At 40.6% G+C, this 22609-nt stretch overlaps 1 protein-coding gene across 2 annotated transcripts in view; it reads left to right on the forward strand.

The window, feature by feature from the left end:
• BDP1 (B double prime 1, subunit of RNA polymerase III transcription initiation factor IIIB) overlaps positions 1 to 16051 on the forward strand; it is a 90636-nt gene extending 74585 nt beyond the window's left edge. For both annotated transcript variants that reach the window (XM_054032392.1, XM_054032393.1), the window contains exons 36-42: positions 814 to 874; positions 2446 to 2644; positions 5374 to 5590; positions 6497 to 6539; positions 8434 to 8716; positions 10311 to 10557; positions 13029 to 16051. In XM_054032392.1, coding sequence (XP_053888367.1) covers positions 814 to 874; positions 2446 to 2644; positions 5374 to 5590; positions 6497 to 6539; positions 8434 to 8716; positions 10311 to 10557; positions 13029 to 13154 — 1176 coding nt within the window. In that variant the 3' untranslated portion in view covers positions 13155 to 16051. The remainder of the gene's footprint in view (positions 1 to 813; positions 875 to 2445; positions 2645 to 5373; positions 5591 to 6496; positions 6540 to 8433; positions 8717 to 10310; positions 10558 to 13028) is intronic.
• The last annotated feature ends 6558 nt before the right edge of the window (positions 16052 to 22609 follow it).

Here is a 22609-nt window from a genome sequence, read left to right on the forward strand (position 1 = left end):
CTAAAGTCGACCTAAACCCGTAGTGTAGACCAGGCCTTAGTTTCTTAAACCTTTTTACTTTGGTTATTGAATATACAGTACTTCAATCTAATGAAGGGCATTTTAGAGATCCAGTAAATTGCCAAGCTCTTGACTTCCTTCTTGATGCTAGCAGGGACTAAATTATCACAGCTCTTTTGCTTTGCCGTTTGCCAGTTGGTTCAGAGCTCAGCTGACAAGTGGAACCAAGTGCAGGACTGAATGTGCCCTCACAACACTCCTCCCCCATCAAGAGTGCTATAAAAACTATTTTTTAGCAACATAATCTGCCATGAAAGGGAAGGGGAAGGAGGAAGAGTGACTAAGCTCAATGTTTTTCTCCAAGCTCCAGAGTGTTTCCGTAATAGGTAGGGGAATTGATGCTCTTTGCACTGCTGAGCAATCCATTATATGAGTCAGCTTTGCAGGGTTGTGCTGTAGGAAAAGTAAACTCTTTTTTTTTTTTTTTTTTTTTTTTTTTTAACAAACCATTTCTAGAGGGAATGAAGATAAAGTACATATAAGCAGAACACACAATAATGCTTATAGTTAAATTACCCAAATGTTTCCAGTCCCCATCATCTTTATGTCCTTCCATCCTAAATACTCAGCATAGTTTAGAAAAAAAAATCAACACAATCTGGATAGGGTGTGGTTAAATTACTCTGCATTGTTACTCTAACACTTGATAAGTATTTACAAAACAAAATCAAGAATTTTTCATAAAACTTTTGTTCTGTTTTCTAGAGTTGTTCACCAGGCTTGTTAATATTTCTTTTGAAATACTTTTTCTAGGCTGAGGCAGTTACACAGGAGTTTCAACGGCAATACATAACCAGCACAAAAGAAACTTCAGGTACAGTACATGAATGGCCTAAAATAGCAAAGCAATACTTGCTAGCCCAGCTAGGTGTAATATTAAGTCACTGTGTCTCAGAACTGCTTTTTATAAATTTTTTTTTCATTTGTGTGTGTGTGTGTGTGGGTGTGTAAGTAAAAATAAAATGAAAACAAAATTAGTATGGTAGAAGTACTCGTGCAAAGATGGATCAAGAAATTAAGAATTTTCTATGATAACATTGATGTAATTGATCTTTTATGATTTGATATTAAAGTAGCTTGTGTTAGTGATGTGCAGATAATTGATTTTTTTTTGCTATTGTATATTTAAATTCATGCCACAAGTCACTGAAGAGACTTAAGTTTTGAAGCATTTTTAGATGTTGCCTCAGCAAGCTTACATATTTGAATGCAGCAGAAGATATTAAGTGGATAGAACAAACTAAGATGAATAAAAACAAAATTCAGAACCAGTACAGTTTAAATAAGAAAAAAAAATATCTCTGAATTAGAAATCTGAGACACTTACTTTAAAGGAATTAGTCTCACTGCTAAGGTTGTAATTTACACTTTCAAAATGAAGGCATATGTGACTCCAGGCTCCTTATCTCATTGTGCCTTGTTATTGCAGAGGTCTTGCAGTAGTGAATCATCTTTCAAAACACATTAACTGAGATAAAAAAGCAAAGTGAATTAAGAGTGGAGTAGTACTTTTAAATGAACAAAAATCAAGGAGTTTCTGCATTATATTAGAATTGTAGCTTTTTTGTATAATTTAGATTTAATTTTCAGTCTTTTCCTTCTAAGCCATTCTTCACAAACTTTGTTTGGGATACTCTAAATTTAGTGATACATTAAATATACTACATACAGCATGCTAATAGCTTGTTACTGTATAGTTCAACGTGAAGAGCTAATTGGACAATGCTGATGTCTGCTAGATTTGGAAACTAATTCCTTGTTTTTAATTGTCTTGTTAAATTCATCCTAACTGGTGGCAACTGGCTGCTATCTATCTGTTAATGTTTGACAGTTGGAAAAATCATATGGACTTGTAGAATGTTAGGACTGATGCCCAATCCTTCTGTAGCAGTGTACCATCACAGGTTGTCTGTGGGACTAGAACCTGGGATTTCTGCCAAAATAACAAGCTTCCGCTGCTTTCACTAAAGGAGTAATTGTTAGCTACTGGTGGTGGTATTAGGTTCTTTTCTTTGTGGATAATGGATGATTTGACTGATTTAATTAGCGTAGCACAAACTTATAGAGCGTCTGCTTATTATCGTGCTCATCTTTCCGAGTGAAGAATACTGGCTGGGGCTCTCCTCAGACACAAAACACAGCTCTCAATCAGCTAGAAGGATCACTGTGGAGCGATGCTAGGTTCCTCCCTTCTCTCTCTGAAGAGGCCAAGCATGTTTCCACGATACTCCCAGCCTTTTCTGGCTTGAGAAACAAACACTGTGACAACCTAACACTAATTGTGGAGAAGGGCATGATACAACACACGACTGCTAGCATTTAAATAGTACACTTTAAATAGTAGGGTTTAATTATCTGTTTCTTGTCTTCAACATGTTTTGGTAGTGAATGGAAGTGATAATGAATATCCAGAGGAGGCGGAGGAACAGACTTTTATTTTAACATTGGTGGAAATTCCAGCTGACTCGAGAGAGTACCATGACGCATCTATGTCACTAGAACAAGCTTTGGAACCATTGCTGCCAGCCCCCATACTTCTCACTCCAGTGAATACAGGCTTAGCTAATGTGATGGAAGAGCAGAGGTAAATGATCAATATACTACAAGATAAATATGCATTTATTTCTGAGCCTCTCAGGCTAACTTATTGGAGCCTCTAAAGTTAAATACATTGGAACTAACTAAAAGAAGAAATGCAGGAGAAACCACTACCTGGCTCATTTATCAGCCTCACTAAAACAAGTGAAATGTGATCGTGATGCCGTAAGCAATAAATCAGTTATGTAAATCTGCTATGTTTTAATTTTGTTAAATATTTTGGTCATGTGCCAGCAGCACCATAGTTAGTTTCATCTGAATTTTCTTTTAGTGGGACTCTTGTAAAGTATAGTTCTATATTGACTTGAGTATTTCTGGTGAAAAGTAATGGAAATTATAAATCTGAGCACCTTTATATTTTCTAAAGTACTTTGGATTCCCTAGCTAAATCACTTTTTCCAGATTTTTAAGGTCTCACCTTTTTTGGAATACTTCAGTGAAAATGACAGAACACGATAAGAATTCTTTGTTTTAATTTTTTCATTCTGTTGATTAATAATACTTTCCTAGAATAAAGACAGACAAAAATATTTAACTGATGTCAAACTAAGCTTACAGCAGTACAGGAAAACAACAAAGGGTTTGAGTATGCCTATTATATTGATCTAATACGGGGTGGGCAAACTTTTTGGGCCGAGGGCCACATCTGGGTGGGGAAATTATATGCAGGGCCGGGGCAGGGGGCTGGGGTGTGGGAGGGAGTGTGGGGTGTTGGAAGGGGTATGGTGTGCAGGAAGGGGTTCAGGGCAAAGGATTGGGGCAGAGGAGGGATGCAGGGTGTTTGGGGGGCTCAGGGAAGGGGGTTGGGGTACAGGAAGGGTGCAGAGTGCAGGAGGGGGCTCAGGGCAGGGGTTTCAGGAGGGGCTCAGGGCAGGGGTTTGGGGTTCAGGAGGGGTGTGGGGTGCGGCAGGGGGTTGGGGTGCACAGGGATGCAGGGAGCTCAGGCTAGGGGGTTGGGGTGCATGAGGGATGCGAGGTGCAGGCCAGGGGGCTTAGGGCAGGGAGTTGGGGGGTGGGATGTAGGTGGGGTTCGGGCACCGGCCCGGCGCCACTTACCTAAAGCGGCTCTGGAGTGGCAGCAGCACACACCGAGACTGGGGCAGGCTCCCTTCATGCCTGCCCTGTCCCCGTCCCACTCCAGGAAGCGCTGCGGCCCTTGGGGGCAGGGGGGGTGCAGGACTCCGGATGTGCTGCCCTTGCTGCACCCTCAGGTACCTCCCCCAAAGCTCCCATTGGCCGCGGTTCCCTGTTCCCGGCCAATGGGAGCTGCGGGGGGCGGTGCCTGTAGGCAAGGGAAATGCACGAAGCCCTCTGCCCCTCCGCCCGGGGGCCGCAAGGACATGGAGCCGGCCACTTCTGAGAGTGGCGCGGGACCCACGGCACTACGGGGGGGCAATCCCTCAGGCCGGATCCAGCCCGCAGACCCTAGTTTGCCCACCCCGATCTAATATGACAGTGCATATTTTCACATCACAGTTGTTGAAATAGGTCTCACATTTCCATGAAATATTGCAACAAAAAGTACACATAGTAAGTTACAACAATATACTGTAAGTTAAGAGGAAGGGAAATCTTCCTAAGAATAACATAGTAATACACTTTTAAAACTTTGACATGCTTTCTTAATGTATAGTTCTCTTTCCATGTCACAGCATGTGTGAAACCGAGCTCTTAGGCATTGAATTCGCACTGTAAGCTCAGCTGTTAAGCCTGCTCCTCTCTCTATTGAAGATCCTCCCCCTCAAGAAGGAGCCTCAGCCATACAGCTCTGGAGCTCCTGCATCAAGGAATTACTGCCTGTTTGGCCCCTTGATGATGATAGGCAAAATTATTGAGGGCCTGTAATGGAATATGTCTCTCAAGTCCACCTGTATCCTTGTAGGTTCACCCTGCTCCCTTAATTCCCTTCTGTGGCAGGCCAATTTTGTCCTGGTTGTTCCACAGGACTATCATCCTCCCCCAAGGGTGTGCAGTGGAAATCTAATAGAGACGAGGCTGCAAGTATAAATACCTCAAGCATCTAGAATACTGTAACCATTACAGTAAAATGAAGTTAATAGTAATGCATGGATTGATTTATGTTCTCACGGAAATGGAGTTTAATTATATTTGACAATTGCTAACATGATTATAGCTGTATCTTTTATCTACTATAATTGACAGGAAGAACCCCATTCCCCTTGGTGATCAGGGATAGTACAGCAAAATGCAGATCTCAAAATACATGTTTTATTAAAAACGTAATTGTTCTTTTCTACAACTCGCTGGAGCAAAAACATCTTCTAGTATGTGATATTTCACATACAAGTCACCTACTAACTCATAGATGTGTTCATATATGGAACACTTAACAGGCATATTAAGGAAAATATGCTATTAGACTGAGTTAAATGAAATGTACAGTTCAAGCAGAAAATGAAATAAAATGTTAAAAGAAAAGAACAAGACCTTCTTTAAAAAGACTGATAGAAGATGTCATGAGAATTCCTAGTTCCTTGTGGTTTTAAAAAAACACAAACTTGCAAGGCTTACCATCTAAATGATAAAAACCTAAAAGGGTTTGAAGCGGTACATGTTGTAGATAAGAATATAAGCAAAGATTTGTGTCTTAATCATCTTATAACTTTTATACACTACACATTTGATTTTTAAATTTAATTTTTTAAGATAGTAACTTTTCACAATGGTAACTTTGACATGTATTTATAAATACAGCAGTGGATCACTGACCACTACAGTTGATAAAGCTGCTACCTCTTTAGACAACTGTACAGGAACAGAAGGACTGCAGAGAGCATCAATAGAGACATTTACTAATTTGGATCAGACATCTTGGAAAAGGCATGCTATTGATATTGAAGAAAGTGACACTCCTCCTGCCAAGCGAACTCCTTCTACCTCAGCAGAGGATAATCTGGCAAATACTTACAAGGTCAGATACTAATTCAGGAAATACCGTTTTATGCGTACTATGAGAGGTATGCATTTGAAGTGTCTAACTGACTTCAAAGTTATGACTGTATTAACTAGATTAATTACCTCATTTGAAATTTTGCCAAGAAGTTTTCAGCAGCAAAATGGAAGCTGTAAGTTGCTTTTTGTTTCAAACAGTGGGAATCCTAAATACTCTTTAGGTTCTAGTTTCTGTATTCACTTTGTTGGGTATACTCATGGGCCCCTTTTTACTTTATATGCTTGCTAATAGTTTCTGTGCGTTCACCAACTTTCACTTTTTTTGATGGTGCACTTGCAGCAGGGGAAACTTCAGGCATATGCTGGTCACGTGGCTGTCTTGTTTCAGAGAAGAGAGCATCATGATTCTTGGAGGAAATTCATTACAGGAAAAAGCTATGTGGCTAGAAATATCCCCACCTCTCTTTACTGGGGCATTAGCCACAAAATGCTAGCTGCAAAGGGAAGCTGGACAAATTTCCCATACTGTGAGGTGACCAAATTATTGGGAGTGACTTTCATGTGTTTTTGCTATTGAATACAATATGTTTTGTGGTGTGGGGATCTCTACACTATGTTGTCAAGGACTCCAGTGAGAACCTTGAGAATTCTCCCACCTTCCTTGCGTTTACGCGCTCTGAACTTGAGGTCCCTGTCATGGCTATCTGGTAGTACCCTCAAAGCCTGCTTTTCAGTCAACACTAGGGGTCACAAGTGACATGAGGTCCCATCACATTCCTGAGTGTTGAAGACCTTTTCCTTCCTATTATTTGTCCCTAGTTGATTTAAGATCTGTAAATATGTAATAATCTTATTTCTGTACTAACTTTCACTGTGCTTTTTCTTTGAAGAAGAGAAATTGACTTTTAAATGTTGTTTAATACAGGAGTCTTCAGTTAAATCAACACATGCTCCAAAGAAAATTGCTGGTAGGTGAATTTTTTGAGATCTAATGCATATGGAGTCTCTCGTAAATGGTAGCCAACATTAATTGCCGTTTTGCTAACTAATCCTACCTGTGGCAATGTATTCATAAGGGGAAAATTGTCTTCTATTCAATTTAATTGCCAATTACCTGCATTGGGATTAGGTGTCTGGCAAAATTTTGTATATTCATGTTATAATTCAACTGGCTTCAAAAACAGAACTATAGTTGGAGCCTTAAATAAGATGATTTTCATGAATTTTAAGAGCTGCCTCTTATTTGTACATTTCTGAAAGTAAGATTTTTTTTTTTTTTTATGGTTGGTGGGTTTAAAAGAAAAACAACAACCAAAAAATTAACCAGCAAAAGATACCTCATATATATTGAAGTGACTCCCCATTCAATGTACTTTTTAGAACTTGTGCATAAAGGCCTCAGATACAGAGCAGAAAGAATTTGTTGTTAATTAGCTGACCTGGTTAGGGATTTTTGCTGTGACCAAATTTAGAATCTGTCTAAAGAACATATCTCTCTCACGTTGATTGGTGCAGTCTTGTTCATACTGAATTATTGTCAATTAGAGGAAGAGTTGTTACATTGTTATTTAAAGATACTGAAACAAAACTGTAAAGTTAGCTAAACAAGGGAGATCAGAATACTAAGCTCTTAAATTGGCAAAGATTTATTTTACTACCAATTTTGCTGTTTTCTGTTTGGCAAATATGTTTCCGCCTGTTTTGAATGGAGCAATTAACCGATGATCTGTATTATGCCAAATTATCTTTTTGTGCGTTTGCAATTCTAACCAGATCAGCAGAGGTCTTGTCTTACCTGCTATGAAGTTCCAGGAGAGAGAATGCAAAATGTTTGTGGGACCTTATAAATATAGTGGAGATGCTTTCTTTTTAATATTTCTGTAGTTGAATAAAGAATCTGGATAATACAGGGCTTGATGTGAAGCTCATTAAAGTCAATGGAAACACTTTCAATGACTTCTGTGGGCTTTGAATCAGGTCTACAGCTTGCATGCACAAAATGCATCATGTCAGGAATGATAGTCCCCCTCTATACAACTTACAATAGTGATTTTATTTTTGGTCACCTTGTTACTAAAAATATGTGAACATGTTGGAAGGGATTCCAAGAAGATCAACCAAAAAAAGAACAGGGGACTGGAGGGACTGACGGATGAGGAAAGACTAAAGAAACCAGATATGTGTAGTTTCTTAGTTAAAAGGCTTTAACTGAAAGAAGGATTAGCCTACAAATATTTGAAGGATGGAAACATCGGAGACATAATATTTGAGCTAATGCAAAGGGGAGGGATGTAATTGTAAAAGAAGTGGAATGAAATTGAGGGGGGAAAAATAGTAGATTGAATATCAGAAATTTCCTGACAGTGAGATCTGTTTAGCTCTTTGCACTTCTATAGGGGATTTCAGAGTACTACTTTAAAGTTGTGCAATAGTCTCCCAAAAGAAATTATGGGAGCCCATATCTTGGAAAAAATCAGGGTGATGGGGCCAAGCCCTAGAAAGTATAATAGGGAGCATTCTGCCCTATCAGAAGATGGATTGCATGACCTAATTGATCTTTTCCAGTTCTAATGTCTGTGTGATCTGGTAAGGTTTTCAGGCCCAAAATATGAAATATTTTAAAAAATTAACTATTATCTTTTGAGAAACTTAGCTTGCTCACATTTATTTAAATAACAAACAAAAATAACACTAGTGTCAATTGTAATGCCCCAAAACACTACGTCTTTTAATACCACCACCACACTAGTTTGGACCATGATGTAGAATACTAATATTATAAAAATATTAAGAGTATAAGTTCAGTCAATGAAAATTGTAAATTTCCCATTTATGCTTAATATTATTTTTTTTCACTTAAAGGGAGAATTTCTGAAAAACTGAAAACTTCCAAGAAGAAAAAACTACCTACCTCTATATTTGTATCTAAAACTGAAGAAAGAGGGCAATCTGAATCCTTTCAGAAATTAGGAACTATACCAGTTGAGGAATCGGCATGCAAGTGTTCAGATGAGTTGGTGTCTGGAATGGACCATGAAGGAAAAGAAGAAGCAAATGAGCAAGAAAGTTCTATGGATATTTGTGAATCTGGATGTTCAGGACATGTTGGGAGCACAGCTGCCCTTTCAAGAAGCCCAATACTAAGGTATTTCTAGAACATTGGTTCTCAGCCTTTTCATTCTGAAGACCCCCTTCTTATCAGGACTCACACATGGTGATCCTTCTACTTAGCATTGTGGGAAGAGCAGGATAGATGTAATCCCAGGTTAAAAACCCATACACTAGAACATTGTCCGTCCTTTTCTTCAGCAAAAAACTAGAAAGGATCAGCTTTGGAATTTGAAATACTCTAGCCATGGAATGGTAACAGCGTAGTTAATGGTGATTCATGCTGTCGCATGCTTTTCTGGCAATATGCCTCAGTGAACAGATTGCTTGTGCCTATTAAGTATTTGGCTTCTCTATTTACACAGCCAACACAGCTGCCTCTTGTGATGTAGACTCTGTTCACTAGGATCTGGACTTGGGAAAACCAGATTGGTAGCTTTAATAAACCATTTATTTTAATTGCCCCATCCTGTGCTGTAATATACTGTATAAACATATCTGTTTCTTTGAATTTTTCAGTTAACTAATAGTAGTTAATACGCTCAGTGTGCTCGTTCTGTAAAGCTGTATTAAGACACGTCACTGCCCCACAGAGTGTACAGTCTAGACAACAAACAGAAGATGCAACATGACTTTTATTCCTTCGTATGTTCCTTCTTATATTTTTTAATTTACCTTTCCCCTTATATTTTAGTTCTATTCCTCTAAGCATCACTTATTTACTCACCATTTTACTTTTCTTACAGTCGTACATTTTTTGTAACCCTCTACTTTTCCCTGTCCTAGTAACATTTACCATTGCCTACTGGCCCCTGATGATTTCTCCTCTCCTCTCATATCATTGTGGTGTGTGGGGTTTAGTTGCTTATTTGTATTCCAGTGTCAACCACAATATGTAGGTGCTGTCCATACATAGAAAAAGACAGTCCCTGCCTTAGAGATTACAATCTAAAAAGTGACTCTGGGCCTTTGCCCCAACTTCTTGGTTCTTGAATTAACATTAAGTAACAGTTCACTGTGATTGGCTGTGCTGATGTTGGTAGAGTGAAAATCTGGTGCTGTTCCTGCTCCAAGGAGTGTCTTCCTTCTGTATTCTGGGACGCTTTCTAGGTTGCCCTTGGGAGAGTGGGATTCCTCCCTCATGTGGTGCATTAGAGGAGGCGTGGGAAATGACACATGAAGGAATTCCCTGCTCCTTTGTGGGTGAGAAGCTGTGCCTAAAGATCTGGGAGCTTATATTGGCCACTCTTGAGTAGTGAATGGTAGGCTCCATCTCCCACACTGTGCTGGTGTAGAGACTGTTGAAGGCTTTTACAGCTCTACGGGGAGCTTTCTCAGGTCTGTGCTGCTTAAATAATCTGGCAAAAATGTTGATATTTTCCAATTCAGAGAATAAAACCCAAAACATATTAAAAAACCAAAAACAAATTCTGGGGTTGATTTAACCTATTCCAAATTATTTATTTTAGAATGTTTTAATCATCTTCGTATAATTTAGAAGTGTTTACTACTAGATTGTAAATCAAACTCTCATTGAATACAAACAATATTTCTACTCCATTTTCATTAAGCAAGCTGCAATATTATATAAACTGTGAAACTTTATTGTTAATTTTTGTTGTTTTGAATAGGGCTGGCCGAAGACCTCTGGGATTTTTATCTTTAATTTGCAAATCAAGTAATGCTGAACCTGGAGAGGGTGCTAAGGGGAATAGACAGAGACTCCAAAAACCTCTCATTGCTGCCTCAAAGCGAAGTCTGAAAAGACCCACTCCATCTGCTGAGAACAGTACAGACACTCAAGAGTCCTGTTCTCTTCCCTCTACAAGCATGTTGACGTCTGCTGAATGTGAGAATATAGGCACTGCTGCAGTTCAGGTACATACAGTTACCTCTGAACATCATGTCTGTATGAAATGTAAAGCACTACTAGGAGACAACCACGTGTGTGTGTGTGTGAAGTGATCACTGTGACATTCTTTTATAGATTTGTGGACTCTTTTTGCTTATCTGTATGCTGTGAAGCTGAACAAAGGACTATGTTGAATGATAGGAAAAAACCAACCATAATTACGTCAACTTTTTAGAATGTTGGAGAGTCCAACATTTCCTCCAATAACAGCAAAGGCATCTTCAATTTTGGAATTAATGTTTCATTTTATATGAAATTTTATTTCTCCCAGTTTCTGCCTTCACTTCTATCTTAAATCAGGAATCTGAGGTCACTGCTTTGAGCACATAAGATGGAGAGCAGACCCAGGGAGCTGACCACATATGTCTCTAAAAATTCCCCATTTGCTACTTTACCTAAAGGAGCCAGCTGTGTAGCTTTATATTTCCTGCAAAGTGTAGGGGGGAGCCATAACTGAATGGTTAAAAATGCAGCTGCTTGATTACATTCCATCTCATTTGTACTGTTTATTTCCTCTCCCTGAGGAGGAGATGGTGTTTGTTAATATTAAATCTCCCCAGATTCTCTGTTCTGATCTCTTGAGGTCACATTACATTTTCCACATTAAGCAAAACTGAAACAGGACACGTATCCCAAAGTGTCTGCACACAGACTTGCACCAAAATAACAAAGATTTAGTTATTTCAATGCAAGTTTGTGTGTAGACCAGACTGACTGCCTTGCACTTTAAAAGTGTTTGTGTATGTTTTGACCATAACTTCCAGAAATGTGACTCATGTGTCTGCCTCAGAAATGACCAGGTCTGGCTGTCTGTGAGATAAGATTTCACCATGACCGTAAATGAGTCAGTCCCAGAAAGATCTGTTGATGGCTCATGGTGACATCTGTTATACCCTGATATGAAGCCAGCTCAGCCTTCAAAGGCCTTAAAGTTAAGACCTTAGGTTTGATAACAAGACTATGTGCTTTCGCCACCAGCTGCAAAGGTGACAGGCCATTAACTTTGTCCTATGCCACAGAAGCAGAGAACTAGATCCCTATGTCACACACAAAGATGACCTTAGTGTCTAAGCACATGCTGCTGGTGTGCTAGACACTCATTAACCAACGCATCACCTTTTGCTGAAGCACCAAGCTCTGTCAGTGACAAGAGAATGAGTCGTTAGCTGATTGTGTTCAAGTCCTGGGTACAACTGGTCAGACTTCCAACTAACCTAGCACCAATAGCATCTATGCCACCAATAGTCCAGAAGACATAGCCTTGATGAGGCAGGATGTGTATAGATTTGCTGTCCTAGCAGCTGATTGCCTCTGTGGTTTTGAGATCTGGGTGGTCCTTGGTACGTTAAAGCACTGAGCTGTCTGCAGATGAACTATTCTATCTTCAAAATCGTAATGAAAATTAATGTTAATGTTTGTAAAGCACTTTGAATATCTAAAACACAAGATAAGGATAATTGTTTGAAACCCCCATTAAATCCCCAATAAATTGTTCCCAAAGGTGGTTTTGAAGGTTTGCCTTAGTCACTTGTCCTGCCAACATTTCCCACAAACTTGAATGTCCTTCCTGACAAAACTGTGTATGAAAAGGTCCCTAGGCTTTTATTTGGAAATGCTAAATCTCTCAAAGTCCACACAGCTTTTATTACTTGACACTATGTTGTGCTTGTTTCCAAGAGAACCATATCTGATTGCATCTTGCTGCAGCAGCCTGACATCTCTGTTTTGAGGGTTATGTCATCTCATGTTTTTTGAGAGGCATGTCTGCTACATGTCTGCCTCTGATTTATATATATCTATGAAATTTGCAAAGCAGCCACATGGTCTTCTCTAAAAGGAAGAGGAGTACTTGTGGCACCTTAGAGACTAACAAATTTATTTGTTAGTCTCTAAAGTGCCACAAGTACTCCTGTTCTTTTTGCAGATACAGACTAACATGGCTGCTACTCTGAAAAATGATCTTCTCTGTACGAGTTTACTTACCACTGTTGCTTGAGATCAAATTTCCATTATTACTTTAGCAGAAAAAGCATGTGAACCCCTCCTGTGAGATTTTGTAGATCTATGCTCAGGGTATCCACTCAAGAGTAGGATTCCATTACGTTTTATATCTTTAAAGAATAATTGTTACAGGTAATAGCTTGATCAGTTAAAATTAATCTACCTGACCAAGTAAATGAATATAAGATTTGAAGGATGGTTGTACTACAGTTTACTTGGTGTATCCCAAATTATTATCTGAAACAATTTTGCTTGGGGAAGTAATCTTTATTATGTTGGTTGTGGGAGGCCTATTGCTTTTACATTTTAAGTGAGTGGTGAAACTTACCACGAGACTCTAGTTTGTACACAAGATGAGGCATAGATGCATGAGAAAGAACAAATCTCAGTAGATGTCAAACCTGTAAATGCAGCCTTTTTTTTTTTTTTTTTGTAGGCTTCTTCGGGGTCTTCTGAAAAGCAAGCTTCCTATACTAAACAACAGGAGAAAGAAGAGGAGCCAACCAGAATCTCAGAATATTTTTTCAGTGATATCTTTATGGAGGTGGATGATTCAGAATAAACCTCTGGGATCCAAGAAAGCAGTGTAACAGCAGAACTGTATATAGATGAGTTGCTGTGAATTCTCCTTTGTTCTTCCTTAGTCCTAATTTATTACCAGCCTCACTAATGGAGAACAACAAGCATTGTTGGAAGACAAAATCAGTTTTTCTCATTCTGGGCGATCTGAGCATTTTCAAACATTTAAGAACTAGATTGGCATGATGAGACTAAACGGTAGCTGTTGGCTTACACTGTAACTTTTCAAGATGCAGATGCTGGGTGCATGACTAGTTTCTAGAAGTGCAATGAATGAATGACTATCCACATGACAATATCCCTTTAAATCATAATACTGAAGCTTGTGGGGCTGGTTATAAAAGTCATTTGCTATACTTCTTTTTGTGAAGTTCCACTCCAGGAAGGAGAATTAACCTTCATATTTATCTCTATAGATAGAGAAGCAATTCTAAAAGCTTAGTGTAGTAAATACATAGAAATGTTTTTTATTATCGGCTATTTTATAGTCTTCTCCAAATTATGTATTTTTGTAATGACAAATTCACAGGTACATAAGCTTAAAGGCCCTGATTGAAAACAAAATATCTAATCCCTTTTAAATGTACAGAGATAAACATGAGACTGTATTTATTTAATTTTAATTTATTAGAAGATGCTATCCCGTTAATCCTTTTTCATCTATCTGATTTGGGGGTGAGGAAAAGATTAACGTATCTCCCATTGTAAATGCTGATTTATTTCTAAATTAAATATTTAATACAATAGGCTGGATTCTGCTCTTGCACTGTCTTTTATATACTCAGGTAACTCTATTGACTTCAGTGGAATTTCCCTAGTATAAATCAAGAGTAACTGCGAGCAGAATCGAACCCAGAACAATTGAGTGAGGATGCTTTGAGGATTTGCTACTTTGAAACTGTTAAGTTAGAATGGTTTTCCTCATGTTTCCTAAGTTTTGTTCACTAGAACAGTGTAACTTAGTTTTTAGGGTGATATTAGGTTGGTCACGTGAAGACTAATTTTCCACTTATGTAATAAGGAAAAATTGCCATGACAAGGTAACAGCGTCACATGGTCTCAATCTTAAAATCAGGCATTCTTCTAAAAGATAAATATATTTTCATTCTTAAAGTCTTGACTTCTTGAAATGAGTAGGTAGATATTTTAAATTAGACTTAGATAAAGTCTGCATTTTTCTCCTTGATTAAATGTTCGCCACTGGAGACCAAGGATACAGAATAGACTTTCAGAACATGGGATTTACATAATGTCACATACCTCAAGATGAATATATCCCTAATTATGTTCCTTAACAGTTCTGAACACCCTTTCAAACCAGTTATTTTTTTACTCTAGCTTCACTTGCCACAGGTCAGTCAGAAATGCATAGTACAGTATATGTTTGTTTACCTTAAGGTTGTGCTTCTACCTTTAATTTGTATTTTGTGAATGGGTCTTGCCAAAATGAAAATGATTCTTAATGGGAGAGTAATTTAAAATATTTTGCTAAATTTGGTATTCAAATGATTTTTTAAGATTCTTTTGCCACCCTCTGCAAAGAAATATCTACTCTGTAGAGCTGGATGGTGATTTACTAGCAAATCCATAATCATTATAATTAGAAAATAAATTATTAGATTTCTCTTGAATCACTTGCTGAGACTTGAATTTTTATCCTTTCAGAAGTTATTTTTTGACTTGTAGCTTCTAAAGGTGCCCTCAAGACTGGAACAATAATCAAAAATAGACCAGCTATTAGGAATCATTAAAGTAGAAGCCCAGATCACTTACTTTATAGCAGCTAAATGTGAGAAACAATTACAATTTTAATGCTGTGGTGGAAAGGGAAAACTATCCTACAATAGAATGGTTTTCCCCTGTTTTTCAAGTAAATGACAACTTGAATTTAAAAAATAACTGTACAAATGGATCCAATCACATGTCCAGTTTCAGGCCAGTGTCTCATGGTTTGACTATTTCATTTTAACTTGAAATACCCATTTTTATGTTTTTTCTCCTTCTACTGTAAACATTGCAGTAATAGATTAACATTGTATACATGTAGCTAAGGCTACTGTACATTTTGTAGTCTGGTTCTTGTATGCCAGTGGTCCCCAACCTTTCCGTGTGGCGGGCGCCGGACTACTAGCCGCCGAGGAGTGTGGCCACCGGACAAGCAGCCGAGAAGCAGCAACACCAAGAAGCGTCGCCGCCGAAATGCTGCCAGTAGACGGGTGCCATGGCACCCGCGGGCACCACATGGGGGACCCCTGTTGTATGCAAATATTTTGTTAGTTATTGTTACATGGGGCATGTTGCATTTTAGAATCAGGTAAACCAGTTAGATCAGCCCCATTAATATGTTCTCAAAATTGATTTGTGGAGGAGGAGGCTATAAAATAACGTACTCTAAGTACCTACTAAAGTGGTAAAGATTCATTCATAGTATTTCAGATGCAATTCAAATGACAAGGCAAAAATAATTTGTATTTCATAAATTATAAAGAGACGACAAAATGTATGGTGCCTTATTTATCCCTAATAGACGGAAGGGACAACCGACCTTGTTCTTGTTGTTTTTTCACAGCAAACCATGTGCACTTTGTTATCAATCTCTTTTGAATCCCATTTCTTTAGAGAGATAAGATAACGTGTGTTTTCCGTGTTGGATGTGAAAGTTGTATAAGTCATAGTGATGGAAGGAAACAGAACAGCATCCTGTGTTAAGTTCCACTGATCAATGGTTTATCATTTCTATTAAGATGTGGTAAAGGACTGTTTTCCTTGAAGAGTTCTTTGACAAACATCCTATGTAATGTTGTTCATGTGTAAGCTTTCGGGTTCAAAGAAAGCAGTCTGTTCTATATGTAAATTATGTGAATAAATACTTTTATATCACTTGTGTATTTGATCTTACTTGAGTTGTCTTCACAAAGCTTTTAGCAATAAACAAGTTTATAATGAGCCAAAAGAATAAACTTTTAAAGGTAATGAGAGTTGAATGGCTAAGATTCCCACATTAGCATTAATGCTATGTTTTTCCGCCTGTTCACCCTTGCAACATTTTACTTACATTATTGTAATAGTGAGTGAGTAGATTTTATTCCTTGAGTGGCATATTTAAAACAATGTTACAAAATTGCTATAAATTACATTTAAAAAAATTTATTTTGAAAACTTTAGTTTTTCCATTCACCGCTTAATTTAGAGCCTGATATTTCTAGTATGAAAAATGTTCCAGTGTTTTCTTCATGTAAATACTCTAGACCAGTGGTTCCCAAACTTGTTCCGCCGCTTGTGCAGGGAAAGCCCCTGGCGGGCCAGGCTAGTTTGTGTACCTGCCATGTCCACAGGTTCAGCCGATTGCGGTTCGCTGCTCCAGGCCAATGGGAGCCGCTGGAAGCGGTGGCCAATACGTCCCTCGGCCCGACTAACTTTTCATTAAAATTACAAAAATATTAGGGGCAGATCATGTCCCCAGGCCCTTCTAAAGTGGTTTTTTTTGGGGAGGGGGGGAAGGGGGGGAAGAGAGGAATGTGGAAGTCCATGCTATAAATTTATAATCTGATTTTGTATAATTCCATCTGAAAAATTAATCATGCAATAACCTTTTTTTTAAGCACTGGACTGTACTCCAATAGTTCTGTAACAATGTTACATTTGGGCATATGATAATCAGTATAGGGAGAGGTAGATACTTTCAATCTTCTTGTAAAAGGACTTCTATCTGTGGAAGTCTTGCACGTGCGCACACACACAAGACTTCCAGATAATATATATATGACTAAAATACAAAAAGCAGCTGAAACGTTTCACTAATTTTTACCATACTGAATTACCAGAGCTACAGTATTTATATTTAAGGGATTGTCCCCTCACGCTCATTATCTTATTTACTCCTGCAACAAATTTATAATGCTGCATTTTTATAACAGTCATTTCTGTAGGAATAAACAATATCAAGGTATTCTTTCTCTTCAGGATAAAACTGAAAAGAACCTTATTCAAACACATCTTCAATAATAAAGGAAAAAACAGAAAAATACTGTCCGCAATATACATTTACTTTATTGCAATGTGAAACTAATTCAGTTTACTACAAGTAGGAAACAGCCTCTTTTTGGAAAATCAGGACCCAATTGCCAGTTGAAGAAAGCTTTTTTCCAATACTGGACCAGAGATATCAGTAGACAATAGATTTATACAACATCTGCATTTACCTGATGGTAACAGAGAAGGTTATTTGCCAGTAGGATAAGTACTAGGGGGGTCAGTGATAAACTGACTAACCTACACAGGTTAGAGGAGTGTGTGTATAAACTTAGGGAGAAGGCTCTCTTAGTTATGTCACAAGGAAAGCACTGATATCCTTTAGGTGCTACTGAATTCCTGCTCCACCATGACCTTCCTCATCCCCTTTGAAACACTACTTTGGATAAATATCCTAGTTTTAAGCCTGATCTACACTACAAAGTTAGTTTGATGTAAGCTGCCTTGCATTGACCTGGTTGTGCACATATCTACATTTAAAGTTGTCTCCCACTGTTGTAAGTGCCCTATTATGCTGACATAGTAACCACCTCCTTGAGTGGCATTGAGCCACAGTTGATGTACGTAGGTCATTGCAGTGTGAGTAGACACTGCATTACCTGTGTTTACATTAACAGTCCTCCAGCCACTGTCCAACACTGCCTGACACTGACTACTTTGGTCACAAATGTGAATTCCACTGCCCAGAGACATGTAGACCAGAAGCCTCCCTCCCCCCCTTAAAACTCCTGTAAATTTTTGAAATGCCTTTTCTTGATTGTTCAGTGAGCAAGCATACCCAGCAGCTCTCCATTGTGTGCAATGGCCCAGCTGCCCATGGTAGCTAGGCACTCCAGTCGTGTTCCTGCCTGAACAAGAGAGAGATACTGGATCTCCTGGGCCTGTGGGGAGAAGAGGCTGTGCAAGCACAGCTCTGAACCAGCCATAGAAATGTCAACATCTACAGTAGATTACTCAGGGGTGCAAGAAAAGGGTTTTGACAGAGACGAGCAGCAGTGCTGCATGAAAGCCAAGGAACCGTGGCAGGCATTATAGAAGGCCAGGGAGGCCAACCATTGATTTGGTGCCAAGCCGCAGACCTGTTGCTTTTACAAAGAGCTGCATGCCATACTTGGCGGAGACCCTACTACCAGCCTATACGCCACTGTGGAAACCTCCAAGAAGCCCAAGTCACAGGCCTCTGCCACAAACAGCGAGGAGGAGGAGTATGGGGGACAGATGACTAGGCTGTGCCACAAGCCAGGACCTCCACTGCAGTAAAGCCAGTCCCTGCAATTGAGCACTGGTGAGCCAGATGCAGGGGAAGAAACCTTGGGTAAGTGTTTAAATTTATTTCCCATTACAGTTATGACTCCCTGAACTTATTAGGACGCAGCTACCAATTTTTTTTCATTAATCTACTTGTACTAGAAAAAGCAGTGGTCCAACAGAGAGGTAGAGTTATCGGCTTTTCATTCCCCTTTACAGTTATGGTGGGGTGGAGATGCATACAGAGCAATTTATGTACCCAGGGATGTCCTTTGAATCCTGAGAGATCTCGATGAAACTTCCATGAAGGTACTCTGCAATCCTCTCCTAAAGGTTTCTATGGATGAGAGCCTTATTTCTTCCTCTGCAGTAGGACACTTTCTCACACCATTCATCAATAACTTCAGTAGACACCTGTGATGCTAGCAGACCAGATGCCAGCTCATGTCAAGGCCCCATTCCTCACTGAAAGCTTACAGATGCATAGCTAGGAACCAGTCTTGCTTATTAGATCTTAAGTTCATAAAGATGTGTTTAGTGTTTTATAAAATGCTTAAGGATGCTGCATGTATTGTTCTCACTCAATACCCTGTTATAAAGTGATAGCAAGTATTTGCATAGTCTGTGACTATGTAACTTATCAAACAGGGAAAAAGCCCTGTGTAATGCAAATGATGGTCTCTAACAAGATGTTAAATACTGTTCGTTAAACGCAAATGAGCCAGTGTGCGAGATCAATGATCAGACTTTAAATGCATTCCTCCCTCCCTTTCCCCCATGAAGGGACCTGTGTGGCAACTGTTGTAGTCAGTTTGGTTTCTGTGAGAGGCTATAAATATGGACACAGAAAAATTCTTCATTTCTGGACTGTTTGGCTTCTAACTGTGCAGAATAACCAAGCAAGAAGACAAAGATCCCTAGAGTTACTCTGCACAGCCCTAAAAGACTTTTGGGAAGCTGGCAGATTACTACATCTCTGCTATTGAAATTATAGAATGACTCACCTGTACATATATTTTTATTTGCTTTAATCTCTCAATAACTCTCATTCCTTTTTCTTAGCTAATAAAGCTTCAGTTAGTTTAGTACAGAATTGGCTACCAGTGTTGTCTTTGGTATGAGAACTAGGATGCAAATCGACCTGGAGTGACTGGTCTCTTGGGACTGGATGTAACCTGAATACTTTGATTTTTTTTTCTTTTTAATAGAAGTGACCATTTATCACTAAGCCCAGCTTGCCTGGGTGGCAAGGTAGACTGGAGACCCCAAGAGGACTGTCTGTACTCCATGGTAAGATTATTACAGTGACCCAGGAGTTCTGGTTAAATTTAACTATAGAACATACCACCAGTTTGGGGTTTCTGACCTGTTTTTGACAATCTTCTCTGAGATAGGCACTCATGGTTGTGAGCTACTCCAGACAGCATGACACCATTGCCTTAAACAGGCTAGTGACATATGAGCCTGGGCAACTTCGGGATGCAGCAGCAGCTGTGCTTTCTCTGCCTTTGTCACCCCCAGGGGTGAGATATCAGCTAAAACAACCACTATCACTAGAAAATGTTGCCATTATTCAGTCCCAGTACCCTATACTCAGTTTCATGCATCCCAGCAATTCCCTCTCCATTTCCCTCCCCACTGGCAGGTCACAGTCACCATGGCTGTCAGCTGTGTCTTAATCAAGCACTCCAAAGCAGAAGGACCAATAAGCATATCTTGTTTCACACTTTAGGGGATCAAGACAAGGGGGGATTTATGAATCTTAAGTTTTGCTTTCTGTACATACTACGTTGACAATGATATCTCTGCGTTTTATCTGTAGCTGCAGCCATTGCAGCCTCGAGTGGTACACCTTCCATGTCAGCAGAACAACTCATCCACATGAGGAGCAGAAAAAGGAGGATGCGGGATGACATGTTCTTTGCTGCATCAGAACTTGAACAGGTGGTCTGGAGGGTGAATATTGGAGACAGCCTGGAAAAGGAAAGAGTGGAGAGGAGAGAGGCCCACGTTCCAACAGAAAAAGGAGAGGGCAATGGAGCTTCTCTGTCAACAAATGCAGATGCTGCAGACTCTTGTGGACCTCTAGTTTCAACAATCTTGGGCTCAACTGCCATTGCAGTTGGTGGAGAACTTCAGCATAGCATCTCCTTACCCCTTCTTCAGCATTCCACATGGCCGCAGGGCCAGCACACCTACCCCTCCCACTCCACACAGTGGGAAAGCATGGACAACCACAGCTTCACATACACTGACCTGTGAGAGCCATGGTTGAGGTATGTGTTGCTACAATGGCCATCAATTTTCCTTTCCCTTGTTTATTAAGGTTCTAAAAATTTAAGTTAAAATGTATTTGTCATGCTGTGTGGAGTGGCTCACAACTTAGTGTGCCAACCTTAGGGCAGCCTGTCAGAAAAGGGGGCAGATACCCCAAACTGGTGGTAAAAAGAAGAACAGGAGTACTTGTGGCACCTTAGAGACTAACAAATTTATTAGAGCATAAGCTTTCGTGGACTACAGCCCACTTCTTCGGATGCATAGGTGTGTTAGTCTGTATCCGCAAAAAGAAGAAGTGGGCTGTAGTCCACGAAAGCTTATGCTCTAATAAATTTGTTAGTCTCTAAGATGCCACAAGTACTCCTGTTCTTCTTTTTGCGGATACAGACTAACACGGCTGCTACTCTGAAACCTGTCAAACTGGTGGTGTGTTCTATAATTGGATTTCACCATGTCTTACCATGGTGTCAGACAGTCCCATTAGCCTCTCCAGTCTATCTTGCCACCCTGACAAACTGGACTTTGTGATAAAAGGACACTTAAACCAGAAATCACATCACATTACATTTAGGTTGCTCCCAGTCCCAAGAGACCAGTCACTTACTGCAAAATGACCTGGATTTAAAGCAGGGGTGGGGAACCTACGGCCCACAGGCCGGATCCAGCCTGCTGCTTCATGTCATCCAACCTGCGGCAAGTCTCGGTGCCGCAGGCCAGAAGCCCTGAGCATCGGCTCGCCAGATTGCCAGAAATCTGGTTGGCTCCGTGCAGCTCCTAGCAGCAACCAACATGTTTCTCGGCCCCTAAGAGCAGGGATGAATCAGGGAAGCTCCATGCACTACCCCCGCCCCCGGCGTGGCCAATGGGAGCTGCGGGGGTGGCACCTGTGGGCACGGGCAGCACGCACGGCGTAGAGCCCCCTGGTCTCTCTGCCTCCGGGCTGGACATAGCGGCCACTCTTGGAGCAGTGCGGAGCCCCAGCAGGCAGGGAGCCTGCCTTAGCTCTGCTGTGCCACCGGGAGCTGCCTGAGGTAAGCACTGCCCAGCCGGAGCCCAAACCCCCTGCCCCAGGTTGGAACCCCCTTCTGCACCCTAACTCCCCCCAGACCCTGCACTCCCACCTGCATCCCAACCCCCTGCCCTAAGTCTGAACCCCCTTCTGTACCCTAACTCCCCCCAGACCCTGCACCCCAACACCCTGCCCTAAGTCTGAACCCCCTCCTGCACCCTAACTCCCTCCCAGACCCTGCACCCCAACCCTTGGCCCCAGCCCAGAGCCCCAAATCTCTCTGCCCCACACCAGCACCCACATCCCCAGCCAGAGCCCTTACCTCCTCCTGCACCCCAACCCTATGTTCCAGCCCAGAACCCCCTCCTGAACCCCCATTTATGGCCCCACCCCAGAGCCTAGGGGAAGCTTTAAGCCTCTGTGCCCTCCCGTGGGGCTCTGTGTGGCCTCTGACTGATTTTTTTTCTGTGGGTCAATAGCTCCTAATAGAAAAAAGGTTCCCCACCCAATTTAAAGCTTTCACAGCTCAAATCAATGTTTTTTCCCTTGTCTGTGGGATAATGTTTTGTCGCTGCTGCTCAGTTTTAAAGGTTTTCCCTTTTTCTTATTGAGATTCCCGCCTTTACATTATTATTTAAAGGCTCTGTTCCCAGAGATGCTTATGCACCGACCGCGGTGTGAGGGGCCGGGTGCATCCAGGCTACTGCCTCCCTGCTGCGGGGCAGGGGGCGGCTGGTCCCTTGGTGACCGACCTACCCCGGTCGATGCCGCAGCCCGGCGGGATGGCTCTGTCCCCAGCAGCAAAGGGGAGCCGCAGCGCGGCCCCGCGCTTTCCATTGGCTGCAGCGGGGGGAGTGGCGGGGCAGCCGGCT

The sequence above is a fragment of the Malaclemys terrapin genome, chromosome 6 (assembly GCF_027887155.1).
Source record: "Malaclemys terrapin pileata isolate rMalTer1 chromosome 6, rMalTer1.hap1, whole genome shotgun sequence".
Taxonomy (NCBI): domain Eukaryota; kingdom Metazoa; phylum Chordata; order Testudines; family Emydidae; genus Malaclemys; species Malaclemys terrapin.